Source organism: Pleurodeles waltl, chromosome 10 (assembly GCF_031143425.1).
Source record: "Pleurodeles waltl isolate 20211129_DDA chromosome 10, aPleWal1.hap1.20221129, whole genome shotgun sequence".
NCBI lineage: Eukaryota > Metazoa > Chordata > Amphibia > Caudata > Salamandridae > Pleurodeles > Pleurodeles waltl.
This window is the reverse complement of record NC_090449.1, coordinates 780,526,197-780,544,159: the sequence shown is the minus strand read 5'-3', so window position 1 is coordinate 780,544,159 and position 17,963 is coordinate 780,526,197. Positions and strand designations below refer to the sequence as shown.

The 17,963-nt window shown below is 42.2% G+C and overlaps 1 protein-coding gene across 1 annotated transcript in view; it reads left to right on the top strand.

Annotated features, from left to right (window-relative positions):
- Positions 1–17,753, top strand: part of GSDME (gasdermin E) — a 249,894-nt gene extending 232,141 nt beyond the window's left edge. Inside the window, exon 10 of the mRNA XM_069211399.1 lies at positions 16,603–17,753. Coding sequence (XP_069067500.1) covers positions 16,603–16,833 — 231 coding nt within the window. The 3' untranslated portion in view covers positions 16,834–17,753. The remainder of the gene's footprint in view (positions 1–16,602) is intronic.
- Positions 17,754–17,963: the final 210 nt, after the last annotated feature.

Here is a 17,963-nt window from a genome sequence, read left to right as displayed (position 1 = left end):
AACTAGGCTGTTTTGTGATAGGAAATTTTGATGTCTCCACAATCCGTTTTCGGTACTTCCCTGTTGTGGTCACTTCCCCACCTACTAAAGTGAGGCAATGTTTTTCTCAGGAGACTTAGTGGAACGCTGAGTAGTAGACAATTTGTGGCTGCCTGCAGATTCCAGGACTTCCCCTCACTGAAATGCAAGGCAAAAGTGTTTTCTAAGCAAATTTAGTGATTTCAAGGAGATTCTGGACGAAGGAAAACTAGTGAGAGCCACGCAAGTCCTGCACCCTTGGACTTCCCTGGTACTAGTATGTTAAAGTTGATCCACCACTCATACTGGTTGGTTTTAGCACCACCAGAAATTATGGTTTCAAAGCATGAATATTTATCAAAGTATCTGAATATTGAAACCAAGCCTTCTGAAGGTGGGCCATAAAGCCGTGTCCAGGCACCAACCTCTTTATGGTCCATTCATACGCCATTCACGCACAACAAACAACCCTTTCATACCGCTGGCCACGAGCGCAATCCAACCAATCACTGCACTCACATTAACTTACCGCTGCCGCACAAGGGCCCATCACATTGATATGCCACAGGACGGAATAAGTTTTATTACATTTTACCACCTGTCAAGTAACCGCCTCCTTCTTCCTGAACATTACCGAAGGCATGCGTAACGAACCTTTACTAATGACTCCCATGACAGCCACCCGAGACTCAGGAAGACATGTTTTTCATGCGCCTTTAGTGCACTCACTGTGCTAAATCCTACTCCTTCCAGTTTGTGGATGCAAGTTGGGGGTGTCTGAGTATGCCGTACAAAGCAATTCCTCGAACTGAGCAAGTTTATCTACCTTTGAAACTAAGGCAGACACGCTGGTGAATTCTGGTGATGTTCCCTAAAGAGAAGGTCATAGACTATGAAAAAGGATAGTGTTTGGCACACAGGGGAGTCCGTGAAAATGTAGCATATGTCCCAGCCAACATGATGTGCAGTGCTGTGACTGTAATGCACTTATCATACAGCAAATTGAACATCTGCTAAGTTCTGATGGAGGATGAACATGAAAAGCAGGTCAAACACTGACCCATATGTGTCATTGTCCTTCAGTGCTGGGATGGCACCAATTAGTTTGAATTCATAGGTGTAGATGGTGTACATCTGTACTACCTTTACTATCTGCCTTCTACCTGTGCAGTATCTCTGTGAAGGCACACCTACCATAAGCTTTCCTTACCCATTCATGTCTGTCCTCATCAGAGTCCTGCCTAACCCTGTATAATTGGCAAGTGAACCTATGCTAGTTTGTTGATGTAAGTTGGGGGTGTCCGAGTATGCCTTGGGGGGCCTATCCCTCGAAATGAGCGAGCATGTCTACTGTTGAAACTAAGGCAGACATGCTGGTGAAGAAATCCTAAGGTCTCTAAAGTAAAAAGTCAAACAAATATCCTGTGGGACTCATTCACCAACAATACTTTTGCTTTGAAAAGTGAAGCTACAGATTGGATTTGCACACTTTCAAACAAGTAGAAATGCTGGTGAATTTGTCCGACAGAACATTTGTTTGACTTATTACACTTACTCTGGTTCTCGTTGGCAATCATGGTGGTCCTTGTGTAGCATACATAAGTTCCCTAACAGGTGCTTCAAAATTCAGTCATGCCTTTAACATTTTGCCACACAGGGTACTCAGTGACAAGGTGGTATATGTTCTGTCCACTAGTATGTGCAGTATGGGGACTATAGTGCACGTTAATTGAACAGAACACCTACCACGTTCTGATGGTGCATATAGGTGTCAAGCAGTCATTAAGGAAGTCCATGATTTCCTGAGGTAGATGAAGTAAAATTCTGTGTCTGCTTGCCTAACAAATCAGTGGCCCATGGACGTTCGGTATCCATGCACAGACACTGAAAGGATTACCCAACGGCAGCTCCAACTCAGTTGATTTCCCAGAACTTTGCTTTAGTGTCACAGTGTCCTTTCCTCAGGATCTGCACGTTGCTGAACAAAAGGCCCACCTCCCGGCGTCATCAACTATTATAGCACAGTTATGATGAAGCCAGTCGGGGGAAGGGAATTAGAGTAGGGAACTGCAGGGAGAGAGATCTGAAAAGAAAAGGTTAGAACAAATATGCACTTACTCATTCATAGCATTATAACTCATCAATAGACTCTTGACTAAAGGCGTCTCCGTGATATCAGATTGAGACCTCTTTTGAAATGAGAGCAAAGCCCCTTCTTTGAACCATGGAACAAGAACAAACTACAACCTCAGAACCAGGAGATGGCAAGAGCTTTGGACTATGATCATACTCGGAATATCAATCCTGTAACAGCTATGCATTCATAACATAAACCTTTGATCATGGCCTAGAAAATCTCAAAGAATTAAATATGATTTTCACATATTATGCCTTCCAAAAAATAATGAAAACTATAATTTGTTTATCTCCAAAAATGTTTTCACATTCAACAACTATAAGGCCGGAAAGTTTTTACTCATTGAAATTGAAGTGCTTTGTTCCTTATGCTAGATAGCGCTTTCATTTGTTTCATCTGAAGCGCTATGCTCGTTATGCCAAGGAGGGCCTTACTCATGTGGCCTGAATCACTTTGATTGTTGTGCCAAGGGCTTTTTATGCACGTGGACTAAAGCCATTTGATTGCTGTGCCAAGGGCACTTTCCTTATGTGGACTAAAGCGCTTTGATTGCTGTGCCAAGGGCGCTTTACTCATGTGGTCTGAAGCGCTTTGATTGCTGTGCCAAGGGCGCTTTACTCATGTGGTCTGAACTGCTTTGATTGCTGTGCCAAGGGCGCTTTACTCATACAGACTGAAGCGATTTGATTGCTGTGCCAAGGGCGCTTTCCTCATGTGGACTGGAGAGCTATGATTGCCGTGCCAAGGGCGCTTTCCTCATGTGGACTGGAGCACTTTGATTGCTGTGCCAATGGCGCTTCATTCATGTGGACTGCAGCACTTTGATTGCCATGCCAAGGGCGCTTTACTGGTTGTGCTAATAAGCGCTTTACCTTTTAGAAGTAATAACTCCCTTCAAGAATGGACTCATCAAGACCTTACCGCTACGAGTACGACCTACTCGTATCTGAATTCACCATGGAAACAAGAATACTCTGATTTGCCGTCCATCTGCCATGCAGGAAATCTGCTCTTCTTCAGAGGAACCCCCACGAGGTCTGACTGCATCGAAGTCTTCAAAATAGTGAGCAACGTGCTTGGGTGTGCCTGGGCTTTATAGGCCTGCTATACCCCAAGATGGCAGCTGCCTCTAAAACCATGGGAATTGTAGTCCCTTCATAGAATAGTACTGATAAGTGCATCTAGTCCACAAATGCCCTGAACCTGCAGCTCTATGAGCTTTGCCACAGGGCAGATGAAGCTGATGGCCACCTTTGGCACAAGTGGTGCGCATAAAGTGCTGCAAAGCTGCGCAGCGGAGTTTCAGACGGGACCTGGACCGTGCACGGCCTTATTCCTGACAGTTAGTATGATACAACGTAAAGCAAGTAGGGACACAGAGGCCTGGTTGAGATGGGCACTGGGGATGGTAATACCGACTCTCCTGCCGCTTTCCATGCTTCGAGCACACTTTACAGCGACAACATGGACGATCCTTTTTCGGTGTTTTAGGAATGCGATCAGCAAAGTGTCACTCCTGCAGCCTTGCCACATCCTCCAGAACATATGAGGTGGAGGCTGCTGCTGCTTCTGTAACAGCAGTGAGGCTTTCAATTACAGACAACTGAAAGTCAAGGAAAGTTATGAGCCTTCCTGTGGTTGTCTGACGGTAAACAACATACCCACGTATGTTGCCATCTGGATCAGTTGGGTAAACAGTTTTTTGTACCAAGTGCGAGTTTTATGACACACATTGTATGGCTGAAGAACCTGGTCGTTCTTGTCCACTCTACCCATATACTATATTGTAATCAAGTATACAGATGGGCTTGTGGACTTCAGCCATCTGACCCCAAACCGTGATGGGGGAAGTACTCCCATCATGAATTGTAGTGAGCACGTTTACATCACGCCTATCCAAGAACTTGACTGCGAGCAGTTTGTTGGGAGGAAATGCAATACTCTAGGATTTCTGGACCTTCTTGCAAACAAGCTCCTGCGTTAATCCTTTGGGGTTACAACAAACTGTACCGCAGGCCACAGTGTCAGCTTTGTAGAGCTCACTGAACAGCTCTACTCCTGTATAGAAATTGTCCACATAAAAGTTATAACCTTTGTGAAGGAGTGGCTGGACAAGTTCCCGTACAATCCTACCTGTGACCCCTAACGCAGGAGGGCAACCTACAGGGTCTAGAGTAGAGTCCTTCCTTGTATACACTCTCAAGCTGTACACATAGCCAGAAGAGCTCTCACACAGCATGTACAGCTTTATGCCATAGCAAGCTCTTTTGCTCGCTATGTACTGTTTGAACAGCAGCCGTCCTTTGTACAGGATCAAGGACTCATCGACTGCTATATTCTTTCCAGGAGTATAGATCTCTGGAAACCTGGCAGACAAATATTCCATGACAGGCTGAATTTTGAACAACCTATCATGGTCTGGATGGTCCCAGGAGCAATGCAGCAGAATTGTAATTGAAATGCAGCATGCGCTGCAGTATCAAAAAACGATCCCTGCTCATGTATGGTGCGAAGATGGGGGTTACCCAAACTGTGCGAGTTGTCAAGTAGGACTGCAAGGTGGGTTTCTGAACTAACCCCATTTTGAGCATAAGGCCCAAAAATATCTTCAACTCTGCCAACGAAGTGGGAGTCCACTGGCGTGCCCTAGAACGGGGCCCTAGAGTGCCTCCATGCTCCCTCAGAAATTGGTCTGCATGTAATTTTGTTTGCTGCACAATTTGCTGAAGGAAGTCAACATCCAAAAATAGATGGACGTAGTCGACTGGCAAAAAGTTGGCCGTATCGACTTTACATCCAGCGTCACCAGTAAAAGGTGGAATATGGGGCTGAACTAAATAGGGTGGCTGCCAAGAGAACACTGTCTCTGCTTATGGCCACATGCACCTGTTCTCATACAACCCGATGTTGTCCCACTGCACAGACTGTGTTTGCGAAGGGACAGCATGTCTGTCATCATCGTCTCCCTTAGAATCACTGGAAGAGGTGTCGTCGGATGGTATTCCAACGACTGCAAAATCACTCCCAGATAATGCCCGATTGTCCTCTCTCTCCGATGCTGTCTCAGTCTCAGATCCTGCCTAAGAGCTATCCTCCATAACCTGAGGTAGGGCTTCAGCAGAAGTCATCCAACAAGACGCCATCTCTGCTACTGGCTAAACTGTTCCTCTAAAGTACTAGTGTACGTAGAAGGCAGAGAGAGCCACAAAATTGCTTGTGGGTGTGTGTGTGATGTGTCCAGTAGTAAATGTTGTCACCTTACCTTTGCTTCTTCTCAGATTCGGCAGATTCTCTGAAGACACTGAAAAATACAAAAAAGACATAGTATTACTTCACCTTACCACATACCCATCATCACAGCCTTTAGCACTGGTGGCACCCAGTGCAACAGTTTTTTTTTTCAATGATCTGCCTCCCATGACCTCCTCTTCTAATCCTTCAGTACCACCCAGAAAAAGTGTCCCTCATATATCCATAGTCCCCCTCGCACATACATTTAATGTGTTTTAAAGTGCAGGTAACGCCTGGCTTTACTAATCCACTCAGCTAAATGCATATACATGTATATCCTTTGCAGCAGGCAAATAAACCATCTGCGCTACTTTATGGCTTCAAAACAGCAACTAGACAAAATACAGATCTATTCTATCTATCTCTCTCTTATCTCTCTCTCTCTTTCTTTCTCTCTCTCTTTCTCTCTCTATTATCTATCTATATTTATATATTTATATATATATATATATATATATATATATATATATCCCTTTTATATATGTCTGGTTTCCATGTGGGGGCAGATTGTGGCTCCCGGAAAACAACACCTGGGAAAAAAAAATATATATATATAAGACTGGGCTGACCTAAACATTTATTTTTTATTTTTTATTTTTTTCTAATATTTCCTGGGGGTGCACGATCACCCCCCCAGGGAAAACTATTGCATTGAAATTACCCCCAGGGGTCGGCCCGTGTAGGAAGGGCCAACCCCGCCATTTTGTTGTCGTTTTTTGTTTTTTTTAAAAACATTTATTTCATTATCTCAGGGGCGTAATCGCCCCCAAGAAGAACCCCAACTTCGCTGCGAGCTATGGCCAGGAAATGGTGGCAGGAAGGCATTGATGGAAAGGGGAGACTCTCCCCTTTCCATCAATACCTCCCTGGCATCTGGGGAGGCCGTTTTGGCCTTTTTTTCCCCACTGGAGCACGGAGAGGACGCTTATCTGCTCCTCTGCTGCTCCGGTGGGGAAAAATGTGACGTCTGCGGGCCAGAGGGGTGGGGGCAGGGGGAGATGCAGATGTTCTTCCGTGTCTCCTGGGGTATAAAAAAAAATAATAATCCTCCGGTGCTTGCCCCCGAGGATTTTTTAACCCCCTTCCTGGTGTCGGCCACTGGTCGTGACCCACACCAGGGAGGTACGGTGGGCATCGGCCAGTGGCCGATGCCCGCACCAATGGGGTAAAATTAATCTCAGCCACTGATCATTTATCTGGGCCACAATCCACCTCGTCATGCTTTTGCCTACCATGCCACCTCATTAACCAGCCAGCCATATACAAATCAGCCTTGGTCCTGATCCAGTAGAAACAGTCTAGTCTGAACGGGGTCAGGTACCCTCCAACAGGAACACAGGAATCCCATGCTGGTTTCACCCTATTTGAGCATCCTCAGTAGGGTGCAGTGTAACTCCTAAGGCATATTAAGCATGGGCTCCATGTCTGGGCATACTTTCTGCACTTAGGCAACACAAAAGTGATAGGTGGATTGCTTGAATTAGTCTCAGTCACCGGTAATTAGTCTGGGATGCCACCTAGTCAGTTTTTCTATTGTTCACCATGCTACTCTGAAGAGGAACCAGCCATTAACAAATCAGCCTTGGTCCTGCACAAGTAGGATCTTCCCCACGCGAACTGGCACGCCAACTTCCCTCTGAATGAGAACACAAAGAACCCCAGACCAGTTTCATTTAACGATGACCAAGCCACGTAAAAAAAACAATTCTGCTAGTTATTTATACCTCTTGGATATCAATCCCCATCTGATTTAAAGGGGAATAAACTTATTTTATTAAAATGGCTGTCATGTGAACGTGATGACGTGGCAGTCATCTTGGATGAGGGGATTATCCTCGCAAGACAATAGGTTTGCTGGCCAGCTGTTTGTCCATACATATGTTTTTTTCTTCCGGTGCCTCAGTCAACACACATTTTACTGAGCACGACTCATGGAACAACCGCCACTAAAGGTTCAGTTTTAAAACCAACCCTCTCTGAAAATGTTTACAATGTTTCTTTGGCTTTGCTCATGTCCGCGTAGATGCGGCACATGCATGGCCGGTAAGTGAAGCAAGTTTTTAGTACAGTTCCTTCCTCAATGTTTACTTTGCTTTTCTTTCACCTAGTTGTATACCCGACCTGGCGTTCGAATGACCCTCCCAAGAGTGTCCGAACCCGCCTTCAATTATGAATGGGGCTGCCAACAAGGGGTCAGCCTTTAAAATGTGCTAACTGGGCCCATGCCCAGGGCGCCAACCTCCTGGGTAGAGGCATTGGAGCTCCCTGCAGCAGCCTCCCAACGACTTGGGTCCAAAGTGTGAATAAACACTTCTTTTTCTGACGTCTGCTGGCATCCTCGTCTGCTTTTTGTTTTTCACGGTGCTCCGTAATCTTGTCCCCCTGACTTTCTTGCAGCTCCTCTCAAACTTTCAATGCAATTTAAGAGGGTGAATCGGAGGGGGTACCAAATTTAGTTTCGCCCCAGGCACTGTCTGATGAAAGGCTCACGGCCACCATGAATGAAGCAGGAGTGCTGCTGGTGAGCATTACTTGGCTGTGTAGAAGTTTCTGGGCATGAACAGTGTGGGGCACTACTGATGCCTGTGTTGACCACTCTCATACCTCGAGCCCAAGGGTCACAAACCTGTTATCAACTGGCTGGCCTTCATGTAATTGGACGGAAGAGAGTGGTGATAGTGTCAACAACATATTGCCATGGTGGGCGAGTGTGGGGAGTTAGCAGTGTTCACCATTAACTTTCTCGTCTCCTTGCTTTCTTTTAGTGCCTTGCTTGTCTTGCCACTCTCTCCCCAATCCTTGTACCAATAGTTAAACCACACGCGAACACCACAGTGTGTTAGCCCCTTCACCCTCTGTGGGAGAAACACGCTTGCCTTATGTGGGCAGGAGTAGCAGTGAATTGACTTGTTTCTCTGGTAATATGCAGTATAAAGTTGAGGTGTCATCTATGTACCAATAAACATATTGTATTTTTAAAACCTTCATATAGTTACCCTCCTTTGCGGGAAGAAACTATCAAATCTCCTTGTCCTACATTTCCTGCGGGCAGTATTTGTAAGGAATGTTCTTTACCGAACCGGCCATTCATCAGTTCATGCATCCTTCGTCCATTTATTTGTGCACCAATTTATTTGTTCATTCATGCTGGCCGAACAAATGAATTGGTGTCACCCACATGTTTTGCAAGCATCTTTAAAAGGGTCTTCGGGTCCAAAGTTCCAGGTGCTGTTTACGGAGAGTTGCCTGCGTAGAAGCTATAATGTTACAGAAGCAGTTGTAAACAAGCATTTGCAGTGCAATGGGTCGCACGTTTACTTGAGTTAAAGCTATTAGCGTTGTAAACCCCTAACTGTACTTTTCTTGCCACATAAATTGAAAATGAAAAGTAAAACAGTTTCACATAACTAACTGGACTTTTCTTGCCAAATAAATTAAAAAGTAAAAGTTTCACATAAGCGAGCTGATGGCCGCCATCAGCGCAAAGCAGACACACAAAGGGAAATAAAAGTTCACTCGCAGAGAAACCTATCGGCAAAAGTGCAATTATCCATGTAAACAGCAAAACTGCAATTATCTACGTAACCTGCAAAAGTGCAATTACCTATGTAACAGGATTGATGTCATGCAAAGCGCTCGACTTCTGCCCAGCGAGATCGCGCTGCGAAAAAAGAGAAAAATAAGTCCAGAAACCGGACGGAAAACATAGTGCCTCGTATGCTTTCAGTACTTGGTTGCTGCGCTCGAGGAGTGCTGAACACCAGAAAAGGCATGAGGTATGCATGCTTCACTAATGAAAGCAAGCAGATTTTAAAAGGTAAGCCCACGAACTAATAAAAGAGACTGACGTGACATGGGTGTGGTTTGAAGCCCAAAGAGAGATTACAACACGGGACGGAGCGCTTTGCGCTCACCTCTAAATATGACTAAATACATGCTCTACCATGGTTCAGTGCAGACAGCAGACACTAAAGATCTCATCACCAGTTTGGCTGTGTGACATAACGCATGCAGTTATATAAAGAGGCGGTATATACACAATAAAATATACTAATAAAACAAAATTCTGCCTATGTGTTCGTGGCAACATAGAAAAACAGACGATTTTACAAAGCAAAAAATCAGTTCTTCATTGATTGGAGGGCTAGTGTTTTGTGTGGTACTGTGTATAGTTGAGTGGATGACGGCAAGAATGAGCCAGTGTTTGGATGACTGGATACATGAGTGCAAGGAAGAGTGGTAGATTGCAAGCATGAGGAGGGACTGAGTGCCAAAACACCACAATCGTGAAGGAGTACTTTCAGATATAAACCAGCGCTACTGGCTGTGCCAGTACTAGTTGTGTACAGAGTCCTGTCTGCCTGTGCTTTCATTTGAACAACAGGCCACTGTTTCCATTTTGAATGTACTAAAAAAGACAGGGGTGATCCTGAAATCACTAGTGACCTGGGGTATATTGTAATAATCAAGTAACAATGATCCCAAAGTTTAACATTAACAACAAAACATAATTAAAAACATAGCGTGATCAAAACAACATGAAAAGGTGCTAGTGGGAACAAGCATGCTCAGAAAGCATGTCACTGATATTAACCACCATATGAGGGCATCACAATAAATTGCTAAAAGTATGACCTGCAGAATCATAAACACAGTAGCTAACAGGATCCATGAAACGTGTTTGTGTCATGTTTTCTGAGCATTTAGCACACTTTTTTTCTCATGGCCCCTTTTAATTTAGGATTTTTTTAAACCTTGGGTGGGAATTTAATTTTTTAATATAAACTTCTGAAAAATATTGTTTATTTAATTTATTGTATTTATATTAATGAAATAGTGCTGCAGATTGTTTTATATTCTACATTTGAAACAAATACATAACACTGATTTATTTTAATATTTATCATTAAAATATGTTGACAAAGTTTGTTCAAGTAAAATACTTTTTTTTTACTTTTCCCAGTCTTTCCCCGAAAGAGACTCTACAGTCGATGTGGAGGTCTCCCTATGGTAAAATATAGAGAAAGTAAAAACATAAAAGCTTATTAAACTTTATGATAAGTTAGTAAAACCATTTTTATTCTTTCCCATATTCTTTCTCTTGCTTACTTCTCCTTATAGTATTTCCCCTTCTTCACTCTTCTCTTTCATTGCCTATCTCTAATTATCTCTATGTTTCAGTCCTTCCTTTTCCTACTCTCCCTTTCTGCCTCCTTCTCGACCTTCTTTCTATCTCATTCTCTTCCTCACCTGCTCAATTTGCTTTGTTGCTTTTTCTCACCCTTCCTTTACCAGTCCCCTAATTTCTCTACCACTTTCCTGTTTTCTTTCTCTTGTTCCTTTTCTCTACCGTCTTCTTTTACTAGCTGTCAGACTCGTCTCTTCCTCTCCCATTTTCTATATCTCAGCTTCTTTTCTTTATAATCTTTGTAAGAAGTGCAGTGTTTGCATGTTTAGAAGGTGCTTGGTCAGGTGAACGGCCGGGGAGGGCAATGTTAAAACATTTTTACATTGAAAAAATGTGCTCACCTATAGTAAATGTTCTCACGTCTTCAGTATTACATCTTTTCATCCTCCCTTTTAATCAGTATTCTCCTAAAACACCATATTTAGAGAAATGCGGCAAAAGTTTTCATTAGTCCTTTAGCTAGGAGTCTGATCCAAGGAAAGAACAGTAATTTTCTCTTCAGAACCTTAAGTTTTCAGAATATCACCACAACTATGAAAAAGTGGTGTATGTATAGGACCATTTCTACATCTTTCAAACAAAAGTTTAATAATATATTTTCAATCATACTTCATACTACACTTCTGGTGTTTTAAGCGTCTTAAATAACATGTTTTAATATTTAGCACTTTAATGGGACTCAGTTTACCAACCTGAAAAGGATGAAGTTGACCTTACTAGGAGCAGAACTCGTGACATGCAGATCACACAGATGTCAGCTGTCAGCAGTTAACTCACTGAGACCTTTTGCTGGCTAGTACTTTTGGGGGAAACGTTTCCTTGTTCAGCAGTCCTACAGATTTGCACGGTCTATAACGAATAAATGGTTTGGCTTCTCATTGTCTCATATATTTTATTTTCTACCCAGTGATCCATTTTATAATTGAGTTGCACTATTTAGAACCCACTTACTCAGAGAATCCCAACCTGCCTGAGCTGAGATCTTTTGTTCCTGGCCAGGGGCTGCATCTTTGCATCCTCCTCTAGCATACAGGAGCCATGGAAGATTATTCGGCTTCTCTGTCCAACTCTGAACTTCTGCTGGTTCCTAACCTACATTATCCCAAGACTGTAATGTGAACCTATGGAATTTTTTCTCGTCTTTGCTCAAATGATGTCACATAAAAACAGAAATGTACTTTTCCGAGTGACATCTGGAATGTTTAAGGCTGTATTTATTTTCCCGAAAATGACCCCTGTGAGTTAAGGGCGACAAGAATTGAAAAGTCATTGGTAGTCACACTTTGTAATTGGTTCTTCACTTACTGTTTTCTTCGTTTTCAAAGCCATTGCATCTCAACAAAGGACCAGTGCAGCCTCAATAGCTTATGGACTAGTCCTTGTTTGTACGTATTTTGTCTGTCAAATTAAAGGCATCAATACCAACTTAGCACATGGAAAAAGATGTGGATTCAGGCGCTGCCTCGACATGAATTTTATCCTTCCAGCAAGACCATACGGGAAATATAGGATAGGATAAGTGGCAGAGAGGTAAACTAATCCCCCTCATTTTCCAGACTAGATAGAACAAATGCCCTGAAATCACAGTCTTCCACTTCTCCAAATTTGATTTCTAGAACGTGCAGTTGAATGTTTTGACTTTTCTGTACAGCGAGTGTTTTTTTGGGAAGAACAATGTAAAATCCACAGGATTATAAGTTTCACTCTACCATCTGTCCTGGACATTATTACAATGTGCAGGATATTTGGTGTGTCACCTGCTGCACATCTCCAAAACAGTCCACCTTTGGCTTCATAGTGCACCAAACCTTGACTTCGACTGGAACAGAGTTATTGCAGGCCCATTACACCAGGTCATTATCTGGTGTCTCCTCCCCCATCTCCATCACATTCTCCACCTTCTAGTTAAAAGCCAGAAGAGTGTGCCTTTTCATCTGCCTTCTTCAGTGGTTCTCGCTTCTGGTGAACACCTCTCCCCCAGTTTGCTTTACTCTGATCCAACATGTGCAGAAGAGATGCGGTGCTCTGCTAAGTTGATTCCGCATCCACTTCCATCATGGGTAATGATGGTACGCTGTTTGCACACTGCACCTCTTCAGTTCTCCCACCTATCACTGCCTCATGGATACAGACTCCCCATCCAAGCCACTGGGTGGAGACTGTGCTTATGCCACAGGGAGCATCAACTGTTCTGTAGCCCGGCTGGATGCCCTAAGTTAGCTGACATGTTTGAACAGTACAACTTGTGTTTCTTTTTTGTTGTTAAATACAATAATGCAAAGTCTGTTGTTACATTTCAAATGGACATGGATCCCCACATGAAATGTCTGGCTACCTCGCCAGTGCACAATGCATGCATCAGAGCTCCCTATACCTAGGTGATTACGAAATCAAGTGCTCCTTAGCTATAATGCAGATGAATGCCTTCTTACATTAAACCAGTGAATAAGGTCCAAATCGGGTATGAACTTTGATACAGCATCATCTTTCTTACCACAGGTAAGTTCTATTGCTGACCGTATTGTCAACTTGGTGTTTAGAGACATACAGTATAATGAAGTTTTAACATAAGGTAGATCATGCACGAGTGCTGATGTAATCTGAACGCCTACTACAATGGTGGATAAAAAGCTGTGCGTACAAAATTGCAAAATAACTAAGTACCTGTCCTGATCTTCAGACTCAACCAATCTACACAAGTCAAACAACGTTTGCCTTTCCATCTTCACACTAGCCCACAGTAGAGCCTTGCACATGACATGGTGGGTGCTAAATGCTTAATCAAACCAAAACAATAATACAGAATGAGCATGAGGTTCTATGGTCTAAAATCACAAATGAAAATGTATAAAGCAGACACTGAAAACTGTACTTTCTCTGTGAGCATAAATAATAATTGCCTCTTAATACTCCAATTGAATGTTGCTAATTTTGTCCGCCTTGTACGTCTGTGTCAGCCCTGCAAGGATTTGGAGTAGTGCCTCTAAGGTCCTTTGTTGGATACTTTGCGCACAGACCTTATACAATATAGTTGTAGTGTGAAACGAAATACACCCAGTGATAAAAAATACTTTGGCTGCTTCCTTAAAAAGGGTGAGAAATATAATATCATAAAGCAAGGGAAAGGGTTAGAGTTAGAAGATGAAAACACAGGATCTGCTTTCTTTCTACTGCCCTACTTATCATGTGTCTCCTCCTTTCTTTCTGTTGCAGTTTGGGGAGCAAATTTACAAAGAAGTGACGAAGCGCAGCTCCCTAATTTGCTGCTTTGCATTGCGTCAAAGGGAGAAAGCAGGAAAGCATCAGATCTACTGAGATATAGTGCTGTTTTTCTGTCCCCCTGCGCTGACACACATTGAGCTGCTTTGCACCATGGTGATGTCTAGCATAGGTTTTGTAACTGGAAGGATAGCAATACAAAACATTATTCCTAGACATGGTTTAATACTTTTGCAAGTTTTATGTTTGCTGCACGCATGTAAAGTAGGAATATTTTCTGTCATTTAGCAGCTCCATGTAGATCCTGCATGCTCTATATGTTGCACAAATCAATAGAAAATTAAAAATAATTATAAAGTTGTAATATCTTGGGCAAAAAGTAAACTTTTCTCCAGTATTACTTCTGTCTGGTGTTATATGTTCCTACTAAGGTAATAGGACCGTGTATTAGGACAACAGGACTTCTAAATGTCAGGGACTAACTCCATCCACACCATCAGGAGTTGTTGGCCCAATTCCTGGCTAGCTCACCATGTGTCATCCAGACCCCTGAACCTTCTGTGGTGGAAGATGATTATGGCACCCTAAACATGACACTCTGATTCCTCAGGGAATTTGTGGAGACAGACCTCACCATTTCATTGTATTACTCATGCATGCCCAGGTGAAAACACAAGAGCTATACAAGAAGTTTTCAATACGTTTATTGAATGAATCGTGATCTTGCATAAAGAGAATGAGATGCAATAATTAGGCAGGTGGAACAAAGCAAAGTAACCAGTGTTTTGAACAAAGTAACAACAATGAATAATCCAACTATGGTAAATATGTTCTAGTGGTTCTTACCTAACCCTAATGCTATGCTGAGAGAATAGCCTGTATACCCTTCTGCCTGGCCCAATCAAAATAATTAGCCATAACCCCGTACTTGGATATAGCATCAGGAGTCGGTGTGCAGTGTAGACTGGAAGCTGGTAGGTTAGGACCAGCAGAGCTGCATGTCAAACACAGCATTCATCCCAGAATGGTCATGGCTGGAATGCCCTCTGGCCCCTCCAGGCCAGTGCAGCATTTATATAATAAAGCCATACTGTGTTGGGAGAACAGCTCTGATGCAATGCTGTGTCTACATTTTAGTAGCTGTTATGAGCTGTATCCTGAATGGGCAACACAAGAACTAGAATATTGTGTACAGTGTTCCTAGCCTTGAGCACAAAGTACTAATTATATGTTGTTCAAAGGCTAACTAAACAAGCAACTTGTACCACATATTCCTAGAAGAATATCATGTGAGAAATGAGTGTAAAATGTCATTGCTAAAAGCAGTACAGCTAAAACGTATGACATAAGAAATATGAAACTAAGCTAAAAACAGGGGGAACCAACTCAGGTCCAAAAGGTCCTCATGACACTGGAAGAAGTGTAATGTTTTGACACAAAGTTGTTACTACCGATATTATTAGTAGATAGGGATGTGGATCAAAATCCATGGGTGGTTGCAGAGGAAATCCTGTGTACCACCCATGATATGCCTCCTTGACCAAAGTAGCTCTTAGTGCTATTTTGTGTTACTTTAGGGCTACTTTTCAAACCAAGTTTGGCGCTGGAAAATTCATTCCAGTACAACACTTTGCATCAGTTTGCATTACTTTTGTGATGCAAACCTGGCAGAAAGTGTTGACAGATCTTGACTTGGATTCCTAAGGTGAGGGTTTGGCATACCCAACAGGACTTCACTTTCATTTCTATGCTAAGCAGGTCAAAGAAATAGATAAATCAGTCCTTAAAGGCCTACTCTCCAGTTAAATATGGTCATGGATCTCAATCATATTGGCCATATGTGGCCAGTTAATATAGGGGCAACGGATATAGCCATTTTTGCTTCCTCAAAAAGTGGCTACCCTTGGATGAATTAGATCATCAAACCAAGAAGTAGATGATGTTGCTAACTTCAGCCCTTGTAATGATATCACCAGAGACACTGCTTTGTCTCTTCTGCCTTTGCTCATTTTAAAAGCAGGCCCAGATTAACATTCATGCAGGGCAGCGGCACACAAAAATTAGCAGTACTGAAAAATTGCACGGTAGTTCTGCCCCCTTTGATTACCAGAAGCTGGAGCTCAGTGGCACAAAGTGATTTTGGTGCAGCACTCAAATTAGCTTCCAGTGCAAAATATTGTTGTTGCATACAGATTGAGCGGCACATCCTGTCGTACCATGAAGCAACGTCTTACAAAGTGTGAACCACTGCATAAACATGTACTAAACCTTGGCCCCACTTGAGGAGGAAAACCGTGCTACTCTTTCCTCGTGTTCTCATGTTTAATCAGTGTACTGCTGCTTTCTTTCATTTACTTTACAAATTCGCTGTGACAAGGAGGGGTCATAATGCAAGATTCCTTAGTATGATAAATGGTATAATTTGTTTGGTAAGAAAGTATTTTAGAATTTTTAAATTTATGTTGTCTTATTGCTCTTTTGAACGTAATAACCGTGGAACATGTAATGCACTCTAGTATAATAATTTGTAAGTATCTCGTTGATTCATACAGGGCCAACTATTCTTTGAGTGAAAAGTGCAATTAAGTTTATTTACTTGTGAAGAAATTTGCGTACGTCTTTCATTTCTGTTCTGGAGAGGCAGTTTGTGTAAGAAGAATTTATGGAACTTTTTTATTCTGAATTGTTATTTTCATTAAAATATTAGCCTTTATAAGTGATACACTTTCTTCTGTTTTGTATTATGCAGCTCAACACTACCTCTGATGAAGGTACTTGCTCATTGACCAATCCGTTATTGGCGCCTTTTTCTGACCAGGGAAGAGTTCTCGTTGTGGAGAGGATGCTAGCGCTATCAAACATTAACTTTGAAAAGACAGAGAACTCCATCAAAGCTTTAACTACTACAGAGCCTGGGTTCCTCCCACTTATTCTCTTCATTTCAATATCTGGATTCCACACGTTAAGTGGAAACCCCTAAACTATGGAATGCGAAGAGACAAAAGACCGGCGAACAACAGGGTGTACTAATACAATTACAAATCTTGTGTGAAATGAGTGCTGCCCTACGACCAAGTTTGTGTTTAAGAAGTTGCATTGTAAAACTTTTGTGAACACTGGTTTGAAGTGGTTATTCCTCTTGATGAACATGGGTACAAGGGGGAACAAGCATTGGCTAAGCCAGTAGGTCTCGTCTTTGAAACCTATTGACGTTGCAGATGCTTTTTAGCAATACTGTACAGCATCCACGATGCTGTGCAGCATGGCTAAAGAAGAATACAATTTAAAAAAAGACTATGATGCAGCTGCCTGTGTTATTTCATCGACACACACACCACAGATATGCATGCCTACAAAAGACAAAAGAAAAAAATAGTTCCCTATAAGTGTGCAATGGCAGGACACAAATTGTCAATGCATCTTGGGTGGGACAAAGCAAGCCATTGAATTAGAAGATTAAAAATATAAGTGATAGTAAAGCCAACCAATTGTAAGCAAAGGGTGGGGTCCAAACCACTCTGTTGTTGTGTTATTGGTAAGCCCGCAATATGTTTTTGATAGCCAGATAGCTGCGTTGTATGGTAATCTTGGCCTAAAATAATTTGTCCTCAAATGTTATCTTTTTCAAAATTATTTTATTCTTTCAAATCCCTGGCCCCAACGCATGCTTGTACATGCATTTTAGTGGCCTTTAAGGTAATTTCCTGTGTGCTCCACTGCATTTCACAAACAGGTTTCATTGGGAAACATACTGCTTATGCTTTCGATGCACCTGCACTTTTATAAGAAGAAAGGATTTCTTTGTTTTTATTTTGTTTGACCACGTGTATCCCCTTATCATTCCTGTATTGCGAAGCCTGAAATAGTACTTGCATATAGAAATAAAACAGCACCACAACAGTTAAAGCTATTTATTTGCCTATTTCACAACCGTAAATATAGCACTCCTTTGGCAACTAAATACTTTAAACAAAGAGAATATTTTTGTACATACATTAAAAAGGCATTTGTTGTCATCTATACATGGTACAAGAGCTCTGACGTATACTGTGTTCTGAAAGTATATTCAATAATTTTGTTACACCATCATCTACGTTTCACACTTCACAG